The sequence below is a fragment of the Symphalangus syndactylus genome, chromosome X (genome assembly GCF_028878055.3).
Source record: "Symphalangus syndactylus isolate Jambi chromosome X, NHGRI_mSymSyn1-v2.1_pri, whole genome shotgun sequence".
In the NCBI taxonomy this organism is placed as follows: domain Eukaryota; kingdom Metazoa; phylum Chordata; class Mammalia; order Primates; family Hylobatidae; genus Symphalangus; species Symphalangus syndactylus.
The window spans coordinates 133,411,046-133,434,062 of record NC_072447.2 but is presented as its reverse complement, the minus strand read 5'-3'; the positions used below and the strand labels follow the sequence as shown (position 1 = coordinate 133,434,062).

Genomic DNA, 23,017 nt, shown 5'->3' with positions numbered 1-23,017 from the left:
TGGGACCCCTCAAAAAGCTCACCTGCCCTCACTTCCCACTTCAACTGATTATGAGCATCTTGCTTGATTAAAAGCAATTCATAATAGTAATTGAGAATTAGTTATTAAGAAAAAGCTTAATTAAGCTGAGATTAATTATTTAAGCTGGTACTCAAGGTTTTGGAAGAAAACTAGAAATTTAATGTCAAGGTATGGAGGAAGAAAAAAGTATGATTGGAGTCAATTATATCTTTTGACAGACAGGAGACCTGATGAATGTCCCTGTCCCTCCAGAGTCCCTGAAGCACCAATGAAGGGAGAGGGCCTGGCGAGACAGCATGTACAGGTACTTGGGAGTTGTCTAGTAACTTGGTGGTTGGAGGGGGAGGGACTAGTTCAGGGCCCAGGGGGAGGTCTATACTGAAGTTGCTGCCTTTAGAGAGCTGGAGAGGCAGGAGGCTGAGGACTGAAAAGAGAGGGTAATTCTTCATGACCTGTAGGATCCCAAAGATGGCGACCTGCCAGCCTGGACTGCCAGTGAAGGCCAGAATCGTGCTCTAGCTCTGAACCCACAGCTCCTCTTCCCCTGGCCCATGAGAATTTCAGCTGGAGAGACAGCATGCCCTGGTAAGTGAAGTCCTGCCACTTCAAGACATGGAATCATCTTTCTCATTTGGAGTGATCCTTGCTGTCCTGGCCTCCCTCATCATTGCTACTAACACACTGGTGGCTCTGGCTGTGCTGCTGTTGATCCACAAGAATGATGGTGTCAATCTCTGCTTCACCTTGAATCTGGCTGTGGCTGACACCTCGATTGGTGTGGCCATCTCTGGCCTACTCACAGACCAGCTCTCCAGCCCTTCTCGGCCCACACAGAAGACCCTGTGCAGCCTGCGGATGGCATTTGTCACTTCCTCCGCAGCTGCCTCTGTCCTCACGGTCATGCTGATCACCTTTGACAGGTACCTTGCCATCAAGCAGCCCTTCCGCTACTTGAAGATCATGAGTGGGTTCGTGGCCGGCGCCTGCATTGCCGGGCTGTGGTTAGTGTCTTACCTCATTGGCTTCCTCCCACTCGGAATCCCCGTGTTCCAGCAGACTGCCTACAAAGGGCACTGCAGCTTCTTTGCTGTATTTCACCCTCACTTCGTACTGACCCTCTCCTGCGTTGGCTTCTTCCCAGCCATGCTCCTCTTCGTCTTCTTCTACTGCGACATGCTCAAGATTGCCTCCATGCACAGCCAGCAGATCCGAAAGATGGAACATGCAGGAGCCATGGCTGGAGGTTATCGACCCCCACGGACTCCCAGTGACTTCAAAGCTCTCCGCACTGTGTCTGTTCTCATTGGGAGCTTCACTCTATCCTGGACCCCCTTCCTTATCACTGGCATTGTGCAGGTGGCCTGCCAGGAGTGTCACCTCTACCTTGTGCTGGAACGTTACCTGTGGCTGCTCGGCGTGGGCAACTCCCTGCTCAACCCACTCATCTATGCCTATTGGCAGAAGGAGGTGCGACTGCAGCTCTACCACATGGCCCTAGGAGTGAAGAAGGTGCTCACCTCATTTCTCCTCTTTCTCTCGGCCAGGAATGGTGGCCCAGAGAGGCCCAGGGAAAGTTCCTGTCACATCGTCACTATCTCCAGCTCAGAGTTTGATGGCTAAGACGGTAAGGGCAGAGAAGTTTCAAAGTGCCTTTCTCTTCCCCACTCTGGAGCCCCAACTAGATCAGCAGGAGCTAGGGGGATGAGAGCACTTGCTTCAGGCAATTGACCCCTGTCCCAGCATCCCCCACCCCCAGACTGAGAGGTAACTGAGGCAGGGTCCTGACTTTCTTCTATAATCAGTTTCCCCATTTTCAAATCGCCACTCCTCCCTGTCCTTCTTTTGAAATAAGCCTGTCTCTGGTGTACAGGTACACTTGCTTAAAGCAAGACATGTACTGCTAAAAAGATGCTTATAGATCAAATTCTATTTTTGAGTATACCAGAGCAGCACTGTCCAACAGAAATATAATGTGAGCCACACGCATAATTTTACATGTTCTAGTAACCGTGTTACAAAGGTAAAAAGAAACAGGCAAAACTAATATTTCATTTATCCCAATGTAACCAATATATTGTTTTCAACATGTCATCAATATAAAAATTATGCTGGTTTCTTTTCATACTAAGTCCTTGAGATCTGGTGTGTATTTTGCCCTTACAAAACATCTCAGTTTAAACTAGCCATATTTCAAATGCTCAGTAGCCACATGTGGCTAGTGGCTCCCATACTGAACAGCACTAGAGAAATGAGGTTCTGTTATTTTTAAGTGTTTACTATAGTGACTTACTACAGTAATTGCTTTGGCAAGGTGAGGAGTCTCTCCTCCTCCTGCCCTTACTGATATTAATCAGAGATCTTATATGGTGAATGTGCCTAAAAGGTAGAAACCTCAATTCCTCTAAAGCTTGTCTTTTTGCACACCTCATGATGTTTAAAATAGGCTATTTCCCAAAGAAACACTATCTTGTGATTATTTCTGCTGCTACCAGTCCCAATCCACCACCTTTTAACTCTCTGCTGCCCCTTCCCTTAAGATGGCCTCATATGTCACTTGTGGCTACTTGCTGATGACAATGCTGGATCACAAATTCTGAGGCACTGGGAGGGAAGAGAGAGAGAAAAAATGTGGGTACCAAGGCAGGCACAGCCAAGCTCTCCAGACTGGAGCCACTTTGCTCCTCAGGGCTCCTTCCACTTACTCCCAATTTTGCACTTCCCTAAGAGACTGTTGCACAGGAGACCAGCTGAGGTGCAGGTGCCTCATCCTCCTTTCCATGGGGTACAAAAAATGACAAGGTCGGCAGATGGGAAGTATGCTCAGTTTCTCTCTGGGCAACCTGGCAGCAAAAAATCAAGAACAGAATGGCGAAGACACTCAGGAACCACTCTCTGCCTTTCTGAGTTTCCCTGTAACCCTCTCCAAAACCTCCTGGCCTCCACAGTGGATTGCTAGAGAGTTTGGCTCTCAAGACCTTAAACTGTAATATTGCCCCAGAAAGCTGCCGAGTTGACAACAAAAGAGGGCAAGAAGAAACCAAACCAGTATGGATTAACTTGCCTAGGATTTGGTACTGAATTAGGTACCAAATTAGGTACCAACCTTAGGTTGGTTAATCCCTCAATATCCCTAAATTAATGACCTGAGGATGCATTTGAATCCAACATGTAATGGCTAATTCCACGAGGCCCTTGAAATTTTTCATTCTAATCACAAATTATAATGTTTAGACCTGGATGGAATCCAGCCACCCTCCTTTCAAAGGATGTCACCACACCACTATGCTTTGCACTCAGATTTTCTTAATTCCCCTTAGTCTTAGATTAACTCCCAGCTTTCTTTCCTCAGTCATTCAGAGGATAATGATCATCCCTTTCAGTTTCCCTACTCTTGAAAATTTCCTTCTCCCTACCTTCACCCTATATCTTCTTCAGCCCAAATGGTCTGTTTCTCATTGATCTATTCTACTACGTACACATCAACCCACCTTTGGTAAATTTTTTGCAGTCGCTTTACTTACCAGTCTGGCCCAGAGGAGAAACATGCTTGCTTTCACCATAGCAAGCATCGTGTTCCTACAACTGAAGAACTTTTTGACTCTCAAGTGGATGATGGAACCCAATATGCCTTGAAATGCTGAGCATCCAGCAAGTACCAGGCCAGCAATAAGGCACATTCTTGGATTGTATTATGAGTTACTGGGAACTAGGTAAAATACGAATAACTGGATTTTGGACAAAATTGAAAGCAGGCTCAAACCAATGCCCTCCTTACTGGTGGTTCAAAGCTTAAATCCTGGCCTTGCTACAAAGGACTGATCTTGCCAAGGTAATATAAGCAAGGTGGAATGAAAATTAAAGTTAATTATGAAGCCAAGGTCCTTTTAGAAAAAAAAAAAAAGGAAATTAGCCTGATTTAATCATTCCACATTTTAAACATATATCAACATCACATTGTACCCCATGTAATATATACAATTATTTGTCAATTAAAAATAATATATATATATAAGTACAGAAAAGCAGGAGGGGAGGGGAGGCCAGGTGATCAGTGTGTTATTAGGTTCAATCTAAGAAACTCTGCTACCCCTGGGAGTCAGTATGTGCAATGGAAAAATCACAGGTCTTGAAATCCAACAGACCAGTGTTCAAATGATAATTCAGTGATTTAAATTCTCAAACTAGATCTCTCATTCATCAAACTGGGGTAATAATGCCTACTTTACATGGTTATATTGAAGATTAACTCAGATAATGTATATGTAAATATCTAGTAAACTACAGCATATTGTTAGTGCTCAAAAATGTCAGTTCTCTTCCTCTTCTTTAAACACCCTGAACTAAACAGTCAGTTGACCCGTTTAAGGGAGTCCCTCATATTCAGATATTATGACATATAGGACAAGGACAATTAGACTCAGAACTGTAAATTCCTCAACCCCTGAATAAGATTTTTAAAAATAAGTGATGAGAGGTGATTCAGGTTGAAAAAGACAAACAATAAATCTAATACCTTAGCAATATCAAGACAGAGCAGATACAAACAAGGCACTGGCACTAGTATGGTAATTGGATTTAAGAGTAATCACAATTAAAAACACTGCGTTTGGCTGGGCATGGTGGCTCACACCTGTAATCCCAGCATGTTGGGAGGCTGAGGCGGGTGGATCACAAGGTCAGGAGTTCAAGACCAGCCTGACCAATATGGTGAAACCCTGTCTCTACTAAAAATACAAAAATTAGCCAGGCACAATGGCAGGCGCCTGTAATCCCAGCTACTCAAGAGGCTAAGGCAGGAGAATCGCTTGAACCTGGGCGGCAGAGGTTGCAGTGAGCCAAGATCGCACCACTGCACTCCAGCCTGGGTGACAGAGTGAGACTCCGTCTCAAAACAACAACAACAACAACAACAACAACAACACTACTGTGTTTAATAAGCCACCAAGAGCAGAGATACAGGATGCTATACAAAAGTCTAATGGCTTTCTTTGATGCAGGCTCCTTCACAGATAAGAGAATGTACTGGAAAAATTTAGATTTCATTCATACATCTGATGTTGTCTCCTGATAGGCTTACCAAGAAGCCAGATTCAGTTCAGCAAGGTGATCAAAACATCCCAGATATTAATACCTTGTAGGATGCAATGTAGGCCAATCAGTCCCATTTATTATTTCCATGAACAGCTTACTGTGAATTTGTGGTGTTTTTGTTTTAAGAGTGGTGTGATCATGGCTCACTGTAGCTTCAACTTCCCAGACTCAAGCAATCCTCCCACCTCAGCTTCCTGAGTAACTGGGACCACAGGCACATGCCACCATGCCCAGCTAATTTATTTATATTTTGTAGAGACAGGGTCTCCCTATGTTGTTCATGATAGTCTTGAGTGATCCTCCCACCTCAGCCTTTCAATGTGCCGTGATTACAGGAGGAAGCCGCTGCACCAGGCTGAATTTGTAATTAAAATCGTAACATGACTAAGTTTTATATTAATTCCTTAGGTAGGAAAGGTTATACATATCAACACCTCAATTTCAGAGGACTATTCTCAAAGAACATAAGGACACTATAGGCCTCTGTACAGAGGTGTTTTAAGTGGTTTCACAAGTGTTAGAGGCAGGTTGCCCTGACCAACACACTCCTGCTTGTCCATATGTCCAGTGTCAGCCAGAGATAGCCTTGGGATATCTTCTCCCTAGAAGGAGAAGTGTTAACTGGTTCAAATGGGAATGGAACTCATGACCTTGATTTCATTCCCATCATGCTCAGTCACTAGCCAAACTGAATAGAGACCAGTGAAAACAGCAGGCACAAGATACTTAAGGACACACATAGAATCAGCAAAAACAAGAATAGCAATGGACCCAATGACAGACCACAACTCCTCGGCTACTGTCAGCCACCCAATTCTGTGGCTCCTTCAGTATTTTCCATGTCATCCTTCAAACTGCTGACAGGTCTGGAATTTCCTCCTTTTAATTAAAAAATCTTCACTTGTTATTTCTGCAATCTTATAAATTAGATGATGGTGACTACAAATGCCAATCGTCATGCATTCATTCGTCTGTCCATCCACTTACCTATCTCACAAACATTGAGAGCTATGTGCTAAAATTGCCCCAGCTTTGCTGGGATATCTTCTAGAGGTATAGATTGATATATAAATGATGTTTACTATTTCTTTTACGATTATAAAAACAACTTTTGTTCATTAAAAAAATTTTGCAAACATAGGAAATCACAAAGTTACCAATAATTATACTATCCAGAGATGACCACTGTTATTCTCCTTCATCTGTTTTTTTCACTTAACATTATATTGTGTATATTTTCCTATGTCATCAAGTCTTTTTCAAAAACACAACTTGTAATGGTTGCATGCTTTTTCAACAAATGGTATAATACTTTAACTATTTCCCTGTAGCTGTGCTAAAGCTTAGGTTATTTCTAATTTCTGTTATAATAGCATGATAAATAACCCTATGTATAAATCATTGGCATGTCTCTGTCCCATTCCTTAGGATAAATTCACCAAGCAGTATTACTAGATCAAGAAGCATTAAATATTTATAAGTATTTTTTTTTAGATGGAGTCTCACTCTGTTGCCCAGGCTGGAGTGCAGTGGCACGATCTCGGCTCACTGCAGCCTCCGCCTCTCGGGTTCAAGCGATTCTCCTGCCTCAGCCTCCTGCGTAGCTGTGACTACAGGTGCACACCACCACGCCCAGCTGATTTTTTGTATTTTTTAGTAGAGATGGTATTTCACCATATTGGCCAGGCTGGTCTTGAACTCCTGACCTCGTGATCCACCCACCTCGGCCTCCCAAAGTGCTGGGATTACAGGCATGAGCCACTGCACCGGGCCAAGAATTTTGATTCACATTTGTGCTGGCATTTCTTGAAGTGTAATATTTCCCTGAGACACCTGCTAAGAGAAGTCATAAGTGAGCCATAAATGAACAGACCACACTGATAGGAACATCCCAAAGAGATAAAAGCACATAGCTTCCTGAAAGAATAAACCATACTGAGGAAGTTAACCAGTTGCTTTTTTTTTTTTTTTTTTTTTTTAACAAAAGGAAACTTTTTGATATGGCCTACTGCTAGGGTTCATCTGCCTTCTGCAAATTCAGAAATCTGAACTAACAGAACACAGTAGTTTAAGAATGCCTCTCACAGAGTACAACTCCATCAATACAGTGCAGTGTGATATCCAGATATCGATTTCAGTGTTTTTGGCTCTTAAAATTTTTGGACGTAGTTGCTCCATAAAATGCTAAGTAGACATGAGAATAAGAAAACATTTTCACGCAGAGCTGGGAAACCGTTCTTGAATCTGCTGAATGAAGCCTTGAAGCCATAGTCTTGCAGTTTGCTGAAAGGGCAAGATACACTTCACCTAATGGATCAACCATGGCAGGGTAAAGTGCATGAAAGCTTAACATGCTACTACTCAGCCATATGTTCCCTGCATTTACAAGCTGTTGGGACCGTAATCAGCCACCGGGCTCAAAGAGCCCTCTCATGAGGAGTCCTAGAAACGACCGATGCAGCTGCTAAGAGTCTAAGAGTCTGTTTTAATGCACAAAGCAGTTCCTGTTTCTTTCAAAACGCCTTGTACACAATGGGGCAGACGGGATTCAGTTGCTACCAAGCACTGGGGAAACTAAAACCCCGTAGGGCCAAGAGCCTGAGGGGCTCTCTTCATCTGCTTAAGTTTGTTTTTATTTGGTGTATGTTGCCCAACAATCCCATGACTGAATCACAGTTCCCATTTACCATGATACATCCATAACAGTTCCAGTTCTGTCTCAATTGTGTTGACATTAAGGCACTAAAAAGCTGATTAGCTTGCTGAGATAACACAGTCACAGGCCCAGTAAAATGCCATGCTGTATAACAAAACTGTTCAATGTGCTTTTACCCACCAGCCCCTCCTTAGTATTTTTGCAGATATGTCCATTGAGCCACTCAACAAATATGAAAGCATTTCCTATAGAAAAGCAAATGGGTATCATATCATCTCAGAAGTAGTTGAAAAAAAAGATGAGAAAACTAAACCAAGAAATTGTAGCTGAATGGCTCTGAGATTATTTCAAATGTGAAAAACAGATGCATAATCCAAACATTTCTTATCCAAAATTCCAACCGCCACTCTAATATTACTAGGTCCCTTAGTAATCTTATACAATGAAAGTGCTAAATGGTTTTTCTTATTTACAAAATAAATGGGAGTGACAAGGATGCATGAAGTGTTTATGGTAAGTAAAGCACAGCGCAAAATACAACTGAATTCTGATGCTGAGACACTGAATAGAGAGAAGAAATATCCTTTAATAGTGAAACCTCAGAAATAAAAATTATTGGCCGGGTGTGGTGGCTCACGCCTGTAATCCTAGCACTTTTGGAGGGTGAGGTGGGTGGAACACCTGAGGTCAGGAGTTCGAGACCAGCCTGGCCAACATAGTGAAACTCCATCTCTACTAAAAATACAAAAATTAGCCGAGTGTGGTGGCGCATGCCTGTAATCCCAGCTACTTGAGAGGCTAAGACAGGAGAATCACTTGAACCCGGGAGGCAGAGGGTGCAGTGAGCCAAGATTGCACCACTGCACTCCAGCCTGGGCAACAGAGGGAGACTCCATCTCAAAAAAAAAAAAAAAAAAATATATATATATATATATATGTAGAGAGAGAGAGAGAGAAATGGCCATTTTGAGAAGACATGAAGATATTTATTTTTTAATACCCAGCAATTTTATTACTTTAACCTACATGCAATATCCTGACTAGATTAGGCTAATAAAAATATTACCCCTTAAGTGACATGCTTTGGTGAATAGAGATTTAATTTATAATCAGGTTCATAGTAATCCTTCCTCCTATAAATTTGTTTATAAGTGTAACAAAATTCTTCTTTCCATTGGAGGAGAAAGGGTGGATAGCCTGGAGGAGAAAGGGTAGAAAGCCTAGCCCCATGTCCAAATTACTAAATTTCAAACTAGTGGCATCTGTGTCAGTAATTCCACATTCTTCAACAAATGGTCTTACATACAACAGGAACAAGTTCATGTTGTTCTGGTGTGCCATCTCTGACTGCAAGACCCTCTTTTTGAACCCTGTTGTGCTACCCCTAGTGAACTGTCCTCAGACTGGAGGAAGAAGGGGGTGGAGCAGTGATGAAGGAGGTCATGGAGAAGAAAGGCCAACAAACAGAAGAGGGAGAAGCGGGAGAAAGTGGAGAAAGGGGAAATGATGTATTTGCAGTCACAGGTCTCCAGGAAAATAATCTTAATCCAGTATTACTGTTAAGTGATAAAGAGTGACCAACCACAAAAACTATTGACCTTCTTTCTCCCAGGGCGCTATAAAGATAGGGGAATTAATGAAATCAATATTCTTTACTGCTCACCTGCCATAAACTTTAAGTGACTCTGGACAAGGTTAAGTCAGTACACCTCAAGCACAGTGATTGTAAGTATGGGATCATGAGCCAGACTGCCTGGGCTAGAATCCTGACTCGGCCATGTTTTAGAGGCAAAAGTATTTCACCTTTCTGTGCCTCAGTTTCTCATCTGAAAAAGGAGAATTGTACCTACTCTCATAGGGCTGGTTGTAAGGATGTAGACAGAGTATAAACACAATATGCTTAAACAGTACCTGGCACATAATAAAACCCATACTCTGTATTACCTATTATTAATAGCTAATAATTAAGCTAATTATTAATTAGCTATTATCTGGGTTGTTTCATTCTCCAGCCTCTCAAAAAAAGGGGAAAAAAGTTGAAAGTTTTTGCATTTTACAACCTACAGATTTTGGTTATCATTTTATCCCTTCAAATATGACTTGCTAGGGGAAAGGATGTGGGTTGTGGAAGAGAGCAAGCAGAGTTAAAGATTACTTCAAGGACTGAGCCACTAAAAGGGTTTTTAGGGGCAAACCCAGAATTTTGTTTTGTGAAGTGTCTTTTAGACTTTATTTTTTAGAGACAGGGTCTTGTTATGTTGTCCAGGCTGGCCTTAAGCTCCTGGGCTCAAGTGATCCTCCCGCCTCTGCCTCCTGAGTAGCTGGGGCTACAGATGTCTGCCACTGAGCCCAACTTGTGCCTATTAGACTTTAAGAGTGATGTAGAATAAGCAGTGGGACATAGAAATATGGAGTTCAGGGGAGAAGTATGGGCTGAGGATGTATATTTGGAAGTCACCAGCAGATATATGGTACTAAAACCATGGAAAACACTGCCCTGCTACTTGCTCATACCTTTAGTAATCCTTAGCTTACAGCCATTTTCCTAATAATTCAAAATTTATTTTATTTTATTTTTGAGACGGGGTCTTGCTCTGTCATCCAGGCTGGAGTGCAGTGGCACAATTGTGGCTCACTGCAACCTCTGCCTCCCAGGTTCAAGCGATTCTCCTGCCTCAGCCTCTCTAGTAGCTGGGATTACAGGCCACCACGCCCAGTTAATCAAATTTTAATTTAATTCAATTTAAATTCCACAGTATTTGTTGAACCTTTCCTATGTTTTAGGCATTTAATCAGATCCTTTGGATACAGACCAGTTCATTTACTCATTTAACAAATGTGTACTAAGTGCACATAACTGTATAAAGCACTGAGAACCCAGTAGTGAACAAAACTGACATAATCCCTATTTTCATGGAGCCCCAAATGATAGGAGATACAGAAATTAGTGAAATAATCACACACATACAGTACATAGATATAAATTCTGATACATGGTATATGAAATTATAATGAGGAAAGTTATTTACATTGGGGGAGAGGAAATCACTGAAAGGTTTTTCTGAAGGAATAATATTTAGGTTGAGGTGAATTAAAGCCATTTTGCAATATATATAAATCTTTCAAGAAACTATTTTCAGGCTGGGCGCAGTGGCTCACACCTGTAATCCCAGGACTTTGGAGGTTGAGGCGGACGGATCACCTGAGGTCAGGAGTTCGAGACCAGCCTGGTCAGCATAGTGAAACCCCATCTCTACTGAAAATACAAAAATATTAGCCAGGCATGGTGGCAGGCGCCTATAATCCCAGCTACTCAGGAGGCTGAAGCAGGAGAATCGCTTGAACCCGGGAGGCGGAGGTTGCAGTGAGCCGAGATCACACCACTGTACTCCAGCCTGGGCAACAAAAAAAGAAACTATTTTCAGCCTGTACTATTGTGAAAAAAAAAATGTGTTCCCTTTTGCTAATTTGGGGATGAGTAGGGTATCTGATGGATATAGTAAATGTTTTAAAAAATAAATAATATAAACAATGAGATACCACTACACACCTATCAGAAGGGCCAAAATCCAAACCAATGACAGCACCAAAAGCTGGAGAAGATGTGGAGCAACAATAGCTCTTATTCATTGCTGTTGGGAATGCAAAATGGTGCGGCCACTTCACAAGACAGTTTGGCAGTTTCTTACAAAACTAAACATACTTTTACTGTACCACCTAGCAATTGTGCTCCTTGGTATTATATTTACCTAAATGAGTTGAAAATGTCTACACAAAAACCTACACATAAATATTTATAGCAGTTTGATTCATAATTGTCAAAACTTGGAAGCAACCAAGATGTCCTTCAGTGGGTGAATGAATAAACTGGTACATCCAGACAATGGAATATTATTCAGTGCTAAAAAGAAATGAGCTATCAAGCCACGAAAAGACATGGAGGAACCTTAAATGCATATAAGTAAGTTAAAAAAAAAAAAGGCAATCTGAAAAGTATGATTCCAACTATATGACATTCTGGAAAAGGCAAAACCTTGGAGACAGTAAAAAGCCTCAGTGGTTGCCAGAGGTTAGGGGAAAGGAAGGAACGAATAAGAACATAGAGGATTTTTAGGGCAGTGAAACCATTCTATATGATTCTATAATGATAGATACATATTACACATTTGTCAAAATGTATAATGCCTTATCCTCATGGTGACATAGACTCTTCTTCTGTCTCACTTCGAGTGTCATTTCTGCTATGAAGCCTTTGGCAAATCCTCTAGGTAAGGCTGTTCCTCCTCTGTGCTCCCACACAGCATTTTGTTCATCTCTCACGTAGTACTTAGGTCTTACTGTAATTATTTACTTACAAATCTGTTCTTCCACTATAATGTGAGCTTGAAAACAGACACTATGTCTTAGTCATTTTATAGTCCTAGACATAATAGATACATAATAAATGTTGAACAAATTAATGAATGGATAAAGATGAAGAACTATTAATTCCACAAATATCTGAATGCCTACAATGAGCCGGGCTCTGTTCCAGTACAAAAAAAGTAGCCAGAACTTTGTACCTGTAAGATGATTAGAACCCTGGGAACAGGCTTCTATTTTAAGCCTTTTTTTTAGCTTTTTACCTGTAGAAACTTCCAAGTGAGCCACTTGCTTCTTTATTCATGTTTAAGAAAGAACCACCTGCCCAACGTTTAGCAGTGGCATTATGACAATGAATGGCAGTGGGAAAGCACAATGCACTCATTCTCGTCTCATAAAAGTGCACTTTAAGAGTCCAGTCTCAATTTCATAGTTATCTTCCTTTATTACTCTCTGGAGAATGTAACTTCAAGAGTTGGCAAAGGAGAAAATAGTAAATGAAGACAAGGCCAAAGTGATTCTGCCAATAAATACTTTAATGAGAACCGAGGTCTGTAACACATATAGCAATAACCACCCTGGCCTATGCCTTCTGCTCTAGCCCAAGTCTGGGGCTAACCAGTTACGTTTAACCACATTTGGAAAGCAGGCCGTTTTCAATGTCACCCATCAGTATCCATCTTCATAGAAGATACCAATCTGGGGCCAGAGTCTCAATGTTAACACTTTCTCTCGGGGAAAAGTTAACATGGTAACACAAACATAGAAATAACTTTGAACCACCCCACTGTTCTTCCATCAGGAGGCCCTTAGGAGACCAACGGCTTGGTAAACACTTACAACATTGTCAAAATACATTAGAACACGGGAAAAGGGCAAAGGAGTAGAAAGGCTGGCAGGGCTGGGCTCACATATAACTCACTTCTTAGATTTGAAGCCTCTTTAGCTGCTCGTATGTGATAAAAAACTGAGGAGTAAGTCAAGGAAGATCACCAGGTTGATACTGAAAGCCAAAGCTAGTTCTAAAATTAGTATTGCATTCTCTTAAATTAAGGTAGTCTATGCTATTCTAAGCTGCATTTGCTTTAAAATCTTTTTTAAAACACCACCTGTCTAATCAAGCATGCGTTGAGTGCCTACCATGTGCCCATTTAGATCACTGGCATCGAACAACATAAACAGAGTAAAACTCTAATATATTTATAGTCTTCAGGGGGAAACAGGACAAACACACACACACACACACACACACACACACACACAGAGTAACCAAGAACATCAGTGACGACATATAATTAGATGATCAGAGTGATTCTAAGAGGGAATGAGATACCCTCTCTCTGTCTACAGACCCCACAAGGGCAGGGAATTACTTTCCAACCCTGCAGTGCTTACCGTCATACACACAACACCACACACAGTATCCAATACATGGCTCTGCACTTAGGAGGCACTCAAACAAACTGAAGGAGATAGATTTACCCATGAAGAAAGAAGCCTACTTGGCTGTGGATTCCTTCACCCCATGAATGTCTTCTGTCCTGTTTTTATTTCCCAGCTATTTTGGTCCTATAGTTAGGGGTAGGAAATCTGAACCACCTCAGCATGGACTTTCCTGTAGGCTTCTTCCATCAGGGTTTCTAAAAACTTCATAGCCCCTTCCAGATTAGCTGTGTTTGTTGTCATTTTGTTTTAAAGAGTAAATTTGACATATCTTTTCTATGCCCTTTAGTTTGTATTAGCCTCCAACTGAAAGCTGTTTCTCTACTTAATTCCATTCTCAAGGGTCGCTAATGGGATGCTTGAGTTTCTCACTAGCCTAAAAGGCTTTAATAATCAAATTTTCCTTCCCATAGCCTAGAATTATCTGGGAGCTTGAAGCACTTGCTTTCATTCTCTCAAAGGATACAATGATGTTCCAGGGTCCAAGCCGAAGCCAGTTTGGCCAAAATCCTTTATAGAGTGCAAAAAAGCCCTCATGTTTCCACATCTGCAGGAAAGATATAACCAAAAACAGAGTGAACTCACCTTTCTCTACATTTGACATCACCTTCCACTCCCACCCCAGGGCAACTTACGGCTCCACGAATAGTCTTTTCTCTAAAGGTCCATTTTAAATTCATCTGTAGTCTAAATCCATCCACCCACTTAATCAATAAATATTTACCTACCATACATATGCAAAGCACGATTCTTGATGTTGGGAATATACTAATAAACAAGACAGAAAAAGTGTCTATGGTAGCCAGCCTCCAAGATGGCCTCCAATGAACCCTACCTCCAGTTATTTGTACCCTTGTGTAGCCTCCACCCCATAGTATTTGGTCTGTGTCACCAACAGAATATGGTAGTAGTGAACATATGTCACTTCCATTGCTAGGTTATAAAATATATTTTATATATAATAAAGCATCTGCCTTATTTTCTCTTGGATTCATTCACTCTAGAGGAAACCATCTGCTATATCGTGAAGAGAGGACTACATGGTGAGGAACTGAGGGCTCCAGCCAACAACTGCATGAGTGATCACTGAAGCAGCTATCCCAGCCTGTCGAGGCTTTAGATGGCAGCAACCCTAGCTGCCATATGAACTACAACCTCAGGAGACAGCCTAAGCCAGAATCAACTCAGCTAAGCTGCTTTGCAATCCCTGGCCCACAGAAACTGCAAAATAACAAATGGTTTAAGGCAATGAGTTTTGGAGTAATTTGTTACACAGCAATAGATAGCTTATACAGCAGTTTCTACCCTCATGGAGTGTATATTCTAGTGGGGCTGACAAATACACAAATTGATATCTATTATATCCAAAAATAAGTGCTACAAAGAGAACTAAAGCAGGGTAAGAAAATAGAAAGTTGGGCAAGTCATTATTCTTCTCTGAGTCTGTTTCGTCATTATAAATTCTATATAATGCCATGGCCTACCTCATGTGAATGCTTTGAGGATTACATGAAGAAAAATGTGAAGTGTTTTGAGTTTTGGTTTCCTACTTTATACAACAGGGGTCTTATATACATGGTAATGATAATTAAATGACAAATTATGCATAAACGTTGTAAATTGGTGGCATGTGCTGAATTTAGCCAGCAGAAACGGTTCATATATAATGGACAAATATCTATTAAGTAACTACAGTGTGTTAGGCATTATGTTAGACATTGAAAAATGAGATCATCATTCAGATCTCAGCTCAAATGTCACCTCCTCAGAGGCTTTTCTTGACCATCCTTGCTGAAGTAGTTCCCCACTACTGAGTCACTATTGCAATATGCTGTTATTTTCTGCATAGCATCTATTTCTATCTAAAATTATGCTGTTTCATTGTGTGTTTATTGTGTCTCCCTCAACTAGAATGAAATCTCCAAGAGATCAGAAACTAGCTTTGTTTGTTCACCATTGTGTCACCACCACCTAACACAGTGTCTGGTGCAAGAAATTTTCCCGTAAGTATTTGTTGAGGAGGTGAACACAAAAACAGTAAGGGTCTCTAACACTCTTGTGAGCCATCTGGATCTTTTTTTAAATTAAGAAACATGGTCTTGCTCTGTCGCCTAGACTGGAGTGCAGTGGCAAGACTACATAGCTCACTGCAGCCTCAAACTCTGGCTCAAGCGATCCTCCCGAGTAGCTAAGACTACAGGATGCAAGCCACAGCACCCGGCTTGAATCTTTATAAATTTCCAAAAACAGTGACCAATTTCTTCACAACGTGAGAACTGGGAGGCACCTTTTGGCATAGGCAGTTGGGTGAAAACAAAGAACTTCTATAGATAAGCATAGACAAAATAATAAAGTCTGATGCTATTACATATAATGGCAAAATAGAACAAAGTCATTTTAAAAAATGACTGCTATTAAAAATTTTTAATAGCAAGTGAGTAAATGAGTGAGCAAATGTAAGTACTTAAAGGTTACTACCAACATAAAAACATGTTTCTGCAGATTCGGAACAGCATAGTGGTTGTAAGTACAAACTTTGGAATCAGACAGATTGTGGATTAAGTCTCAGACCTGCCTCTTATTAGCTGTGTAATCTTGTGTAAGTTATTACTTAGCTACTCTGAACCTAAGTTTCCTCCTTTATAAAATGGGAAAGATAATATCTACTCCACAAGGTCGCTGTGAGAGTTAAAGGATATACTCTATGTACAGTGCCTGCGACAGAATAAGCATTCAATAAACATTAGCTATTACTATATTATTGTATAGTAAATCTTATAGTAAATCTTTTAGCCAATCTTCTTGAAACAGTGCTTTACACTTGTCTATTTATCATTACTTCCTGTGTTTATCTTCTATTAGAATCTAAGTGTCATAAACACAGGGACATTTTGGTTTACCAATACATCCTCAACAACCTAGAACAGTGCTTAGCACATAAGACAAACATTTCTTTCTTTTTTTTGTGTGTGTGGGGGCCTCTTCAAGAGTCAGCTTGATTTTTTCTTTTTTATTACTTGAATGAATAATCAAACATATTCCTCAATGCACAGCAATTGGCTTTTGCAAACACCAATTCACCAAACCTTCTAAAAAATATTAAATCCAACAGACTCTTTGCAGTCCTTATCATATTAGATCGCTATTGCATGTGACATTAAGTAACCACTCATTCCTTCTTGAAACTCATTAACTTCTTTGGCTCCCATGACACTACTCTCTAAGTTTCCTTGTCTTTGGTGTCTTTCCTAGGTTCCTCATCTGCCAAGACCTTAAAAACTGGTATTCCAGGCAGGGCACGGTGGCTCACGCCTGTAATCCCAACACTTTGGGAGGCCGAGGCGGGTGGATCACGAGGTTAGGAGTTCGAGACCAGCCTGACCAACATGATGCAACTCTGTCTCTACTAAAAACAAAAATAAGCCAGGCGTAGTGGCAGGCGCCTGTAATCCCAGCTACTCAGGAGGCTGAGGCAGGAGAATTGCTTGAACCCGGGAGGCAGAGGTTGCAGTGAGCAGAGATCGCGCCATTGCACTCCAGCCTGGGCATAAATAAATAAATAAAAATTGGTATTCTGCAGTGTTATTTCCTTGGCCCAGTGCTCTTCCCTCTACACCAGTGATTGTCAAATGCAGAAATACCAACGGGGGCTTTTGCCAAACTATACTTTCCAGGGTCTGAGAATTGCTGCCTCAGTCAATCATTATTACGGGAAAGAATTTTATAGTACTCCAGTATGCTGGGAAGGCAAAAAGGTTGTGAACTCCTCTACCTACTCTCCTTGGTCAACTCTCTCCACAGTTATATACCACCTGTGTGCTAATGACTCCATGGGCTTTTATCTATATCCATGAACCCTCTCTTGAGTCAGGGCTCTAGAATATCCAAATGCATCCACTGGATTTTCCTCATGCACATCAAACTGGGTATCCAAAACTACGATGCTTCCCCCAAGACGTGCTCCTTTTGTGATGTCTCTGTCAATGAATGTCACCACCTGGTCACCAACTCCAAAAACCCAGAGCTTATCTTTGACACCTCCTTTCTCCCACACCTCTCCACATCCAGTCAATCAAATCCTGTTGACTCTATCAACTAATTCTTTCTTGACTCTGTCCCACCTTCTATATCGCCATTATCATGCTCAAGTTCAGGCCTTCATCCCCTCTTTCTCAGATTACAAGAGCCTTCTAATCAGCTTCCTTATCTGTAGGTCAGTGGTTCTCAAAGTGTGGTCTCCAGACTAGCAACATCAGTATTGCCTGGGAATTTGCTAAAAATGCAAATTTCCAGGTCCCACTCCATACTTACTAAATCAGAATCTGGAGATGGATCCAAGTGAACTGCAGTTTAACAAGCCCTCCAGGTGATTCTGATGCATGTTAAACTTTTAAAAACCACGGCTCCAGGCTTATCCCCTTAGTAGTCTTCAACCTTGGATGAACATTGCAGTCACCTGATATAGTTTAAAATATTGACACCTGGACCTTACTCCCCAGGTTCTGAGTTAATTGGTCTAAGGTAGAGGAGGGAGCTGCGAAAGTTCCCCCAAGTCATTCCAGTGTGTACCCAAGATGAGGAACCCCTGTGGTAGATCCAGTCTCCACAAAGCCAAAGTGATCTATTTAAAATGCAAAGCTAATCTGATTAAAAACTTTCAACAGCTCCCTGATAAGTTAAAAAAAAGTCCAAGCACCTCAATATAGCATTCAGTATCCTTTATAATCTAACCCTTGGCCACCAATATGAGGAAAGCACCATAGTGAAGAGGTAAATGTCAGTTTGAGGTCAAATGATCTGAGTTTAAATTCCAGTTCTCTCACTTAGTAGCTGTGAAACCTTAGGCAGCTTACTTAATCTTTCAGTGCTTCAGTGTCTACCTCGTGGAGTAATGGTGAGGATTCAATGAACGAATACACATAAGTCTCATAAGGACAGTTGTTGACACACAAAAAAGCACTCAGTGGATGTGAGTTATTGTTATTCAAGATGCCACCATCTACAGGGAGCCTACCTCAATGCTTCCAAATTGAGAACTCTGAGTTTATCACTTATCAGGCTGTACTGATGATCTGTTTGTATACCTATAGTACTTTTGTAATAACTGTAATTTCTCTCTAACTACTAAAATGGTGTCTAATAGGTAATAGTTGTTAAATAAAACTGGTAACAGGAGAGAAACCATATGGCAACATCATATTTTAGCCTCAATTTGTTTCCAGTAGCAATAATATCACCAGTAATGATGTAATACTTTTAGAATATTCAGTTCCCACAAACACAACAGCAGGAACTTTCAAAGCCAAAGTGAACAATAGCATAACCCTGAACTGAAATAAAATACAGGCTTTTTTCCTGAAGTATTGAGTTTTCTATTGCAGGGTCTCTGTGTTGTATGAAGTAGGCAAATGGGGGATATACTGTCTTTTCTATCAGTAATTCTACATGATACTATTAATAAAAGTATCCTGTATTTTAAAGCATTCAAATGGGAATCATTATATTAAGTACCACTGCAAATTAGCAGATTGCTAAGGAGACAGCTTTTCTACCTGAGAATAACTGAGAAGCTACTAAAAAATACGACTCTTTCATCTTCAAAATGGTATGTAGCAACTAATAATAAGAACTGAAGGAAGGTCTAAGACATCAAAGAAAACTAAATTGTAACCCAAATCCACAATGTACTTACCTTTAAAATACCGTCAACAGTGCCCTTATAGAGATCCACATGTCCCACGATTGCCCTCTGGTTCATCATGCGAGTTCGAACCACATCAACCGGGTTGGAGGCCAGAGCCCCAGCCAAACCACATGTAAAGCTGGAACTAAGAGGAAAAGTTTAAGTAGATTGACCCCACTTCCACTCCCTGCCCACTTAAACAGAAATTAGGCCAAACGTAAACTGTACAATGTAACTCAGACCCATCAGATAAAACCTGGCACTTGGCCTTTCATTACAATCTAAAGAGACAGGAAATTTTTCTAAAGAGACATCATTCAAAGGCTGTCCCTTCAGTTTTCAATCTGAAACTCAGCCTTTTTTTTAAAGGAGAGTTTCTAAACCTAACAAGATTCCTAAGTAGAAAGTATCATGCACCATCTATTAGTTACATAAATTTTTCAAACCACAGCATCACATGCCAAATGCATTTGAGTAACAAAATTATCATAAAGGTTGCAAGACAAAGAAAATGTAAAATGAGATCAGCAACAGTCTTTAGCCAAAAAACTGCTTTAGTTTCACAGACCTTATTTACCCCTTTTTTTCTGATTCCCACTGAGAAAAGTTTGCTTTCTCAAACAAAATTAACCAAAGCAAATAATAGATGTGCTTATTAGATATAGAAGCTGTGTATGGATAAATGTAAATCAATTAGACCTCTGATAGGCTGCTGTATTAGACAATGTTCCCAAGTACCCAAGCCCCCATAGCACCTGGCATTTCTGTGAAGTATAAAGTGTTCATAAGGCTTGAAGTTCTGATAATAGGAGAGACAAGGGTATTTAGGCCATACCTACCAGTTATCAAATTCCACCTGAGGATTTCAGTAAAAGAGGCTTTTTGTGCTCAAAATACTGGAAATAAAATGAGCACATCCCATCCTACTTACACGAAGTGAGTTAAAATTGTATCGCCCATCATTCCTGACAATATTAAGTGCTTCTTAGTAATATCATAGACTGGTAGCTCTACTCCCACAACGATGGCAGCACGCTGAGCAGTTGGAACCACACCCTACAAAACACAAGTGACATTAGGCACCAAGGAAATACAAAGGGAATGATGTCTTAGAGTGAACAAAATAGGTCAGGAGTTGAAAAGTAACAGAAAAATACAAGTCTGAAGTATAGAGGTCGCTCTTTCAAATCAATGACTAATAATGGAACATATACAAATTTCCAATTCACTTGCTATACTAAAAATAAAATAATTGATATGACACCCAAAGCACAAAAGACAAAAGAAAAAAAAAGATCAACTGGACTTCATCACAATTAAAAACTTTTGTGACTCAAAAGACACTACCCAGAAAGTGAAGAGTCAACACACACAATGGAAAAAAACATTTGCCACTCATATATCTGATAAGGGACTAGTGTCAAGAATATATAAAGAACTCTTACAACAAAAAAGGCAAACAATCCAATTTTAAAATGGCCAAAAGACCTGAAGATATTTCCTTCAAAAAAGATACACAAATGGCCAATAAGCACACGAAAAGATGCTAAACATCATTAGTCACTAGGGAAATGCAAATCAAAACCACAAGGACATACCACTTCGTACCTACTAGGATGGCTATAACAATTTTTCTTTTAAGTAAAAGAAGGCCAGGCGCAGTGGCTCATGCCTGTAATCCCAGCACTTTGGGAGGCTGAGGCAGGAGGATCACTTGAGGAGGAGTTCTAGACAAACCTGGGCAATACAGTAAGACTCTATCTCTTAAAAAATTTTTTAAATTAGCCAGGCATGGTGGCATGTGCCTGTGGTCTCAGCTACTTGCGACGCTGAGGCGGGAGGATCACCTGAGCCTGGGAGGCTGAGGCTGCAGTGAGCCATGATTGCACTACTGCATTCCAGCTTGGGCAACACAGCAAGATCCTGCCTCAAAAAAAATAAAAATAAAAATAAATAAAGAAAAAGTAAAAGAGCAAGTGTTGGTGAGGATGTGAAGAAACAGGAACCCTTATACGCTGCCAGTGGGAATGTAAAATGGGGCAGCCACTGTGGAAAACAATTTGGCACTTCCTCAAAAAGTTAAACACAGATTACCATATGAGCGAGCAATTCTACACCTAGGTATATACCCAAGAGAACTGAAAATATATGTTCATACAAAAATGTGTACAGAAATGTTCATAGCAGTATTCATAATAGCCAAAATGTGCAAAGAACCCAAATGCTCATTAATTGATGAAGGGACAAATATAATGTGGTATATCCACACAATGGTATATTCAGCCATAAAAAGGAATAAAGTACGGATACATGCTGCAACATGGATAAACCTTAAAATCAGTATGCTAAATGGAAGAAGCGAGTCACAAAAGTCTACATATTGCCTGATTCCATTTACATGAAATACCTAGAACAGGCAAATCTATACAGACAGAAAGTAGAGTAGTGGTTGTCTACAGCTAGGAGGGCTGGGGGAAATGAGAAGTGACGGGTAAAGGGTAAGGGTTTCTTTTTGGTCATGAAAATGCTCTAAACTTTGACAGTGGTAATGGCTGCACAAATCTGTGAATATACTAAAAACAATTAAATTGCATGCTTTAAAGATGGTGAATTTTATGTGAATTATCTCAATAAAGAATTTGGGAATTATCATTATAATATGTGAATTTTCTCAATAAAGCAGTTATAAATAAAATCATGAAGCAAAAATCAGTGGGGAGAAGAGAGCTTTCAAGTTTAATTCACAGAATTTTCAGATGTGCAGAAAGGACAAACGCTAGGGTGACAGCAAAGGTATGAAGAAACAAGAGGAAAACCCAAGGGAAAGTGGTCCTTCGCTTACAAGTCCTGCTGTGGTAACATTACCGGGGTTTCACTCACTAGCACGATGCTCCTATCACAGCCCACATTACAACACAGGGTTGCTAGAGCATTAAAAGTCACATGTTTGAAGAATATTAATGACACAAGAAAACGCTTATGATAGCATGATAGCATGTTAAATAAAGCAAGGCATAAAATTATATATAGTATTATTCCATCTTCAGGGGAAAAGGTATACACACACATGCCAAATTCTTAGAAAGGATTAGAATGAAATACATCAAAATATTTTTTTCCTCTGGTATTAGGATAAGAGATGTTAATTTTCATTTTTATGCCTATTTCTTTTTACATTTTCACAATGCATGTTTTAATTTTATAACTGTGTTTAGGTGTCAGTTAAAATTGAAAATAACATACCATGGGGACATCTGCTTTCTGGGATAACTACTATATTAAAAAGTTTTCAGTTATCTCTAAGTTCCCAAACTCAATTTATAAAGTGGGGCTGCTCTGCCTATGGAGTAGCCATTCTTTATCCCTTTACTTAATAAACTTGCTTTCACTTAAAAAAATAATAATAATAATCCCAGCTACTCGGGAGGCTGAGGCAGGAGAATCGCTTGAACCCAGGAGGCAGAGGTTGCAGTGAGCTGAAATCGCGCCACTGCACTCCAGCCTGGCAACATAGCAAGACTCCATCTCAAAAAATAAATAAATAAATAAATAAATAAATAAATAAATAAATAAATAAATAAATAAAATGAAGTGGAAGTGACACAGCTATGCCAAGATGCTTGATTGTGCTGATATGGCTGGCTAGCCGAAGGGTACCTTCCTTGCTGGCTCTTTGACTTGCTTCTCATAAAGAGGGTACCCTTCACAGAAGACTACCTTGGTGAACAGTAAGGCCCCAAACTGGAGCCCACAGGCCAAAA

The 23,017-nt window shown here is 40.5% G+C and overlaps 2 protein-coding genes across 5 annotated transcripts in view; one reads left to right on the top strand and one right to left on the bottom strand.

Moving 5' to 3' along the window:
- Positions 1–633: 633 nt before the first annotated feature.
- GPR119 (G protein-coupled receptor 119) lies at positions 634–1,641 on the top strand. Its single transcript, XM_055267411.1, has one exon. It carries the CDS (start codon positions 634–636, stop codon positions 1,639–1,641), a length of 1,008 nt encoding a protein of 335 aa, XP_055123386.1.
- Positions 1,642–12,648: 11,007 nt separating this feature from the next.
- Positions 12,649–23,017, bottom strand: part of SLC25A14 (solute carrier family 25 member 14) — a 32,390-nt gene continuing 22,021 nt past the window's right edge. For all 4 annotated transcript variants that reach the window (XM_055267942.2, XM_055267939.2, XM_055267940.2 and 1 more), the window contains 4 exons: positions 20,188–20,312; positions 19,266–19,401; positions 14,040–14,120; positions 12,649–13,097 (listed from right to left, as the gene is read on the bottom strand). In XM_055267942.2, the coding sequence (XP_055123917.1) occupies positions 13,056–13,097; positions 14,040–14,120; positions 19,266–19,401; positions 20,188–20,312 (384 nt within the window). In that variant the 3' untranslated portion in view covers positions 12,649–13,055. The remainder of the gene's footprint in view (positions 13,098–14,039; positions 14,121–19,265; positions 19,402–20,187; positions 20,313–23,017) is intronic.

Excerpts from the sequence above, each read along its gene's own strand:
- GPR119 (XM_055267411.1), top strand. The coding sequence starts at position 634 with ATGGAATCATCTTTCTCATTTGGAGTGATCCTTGCTGTCCTGGCCTCC.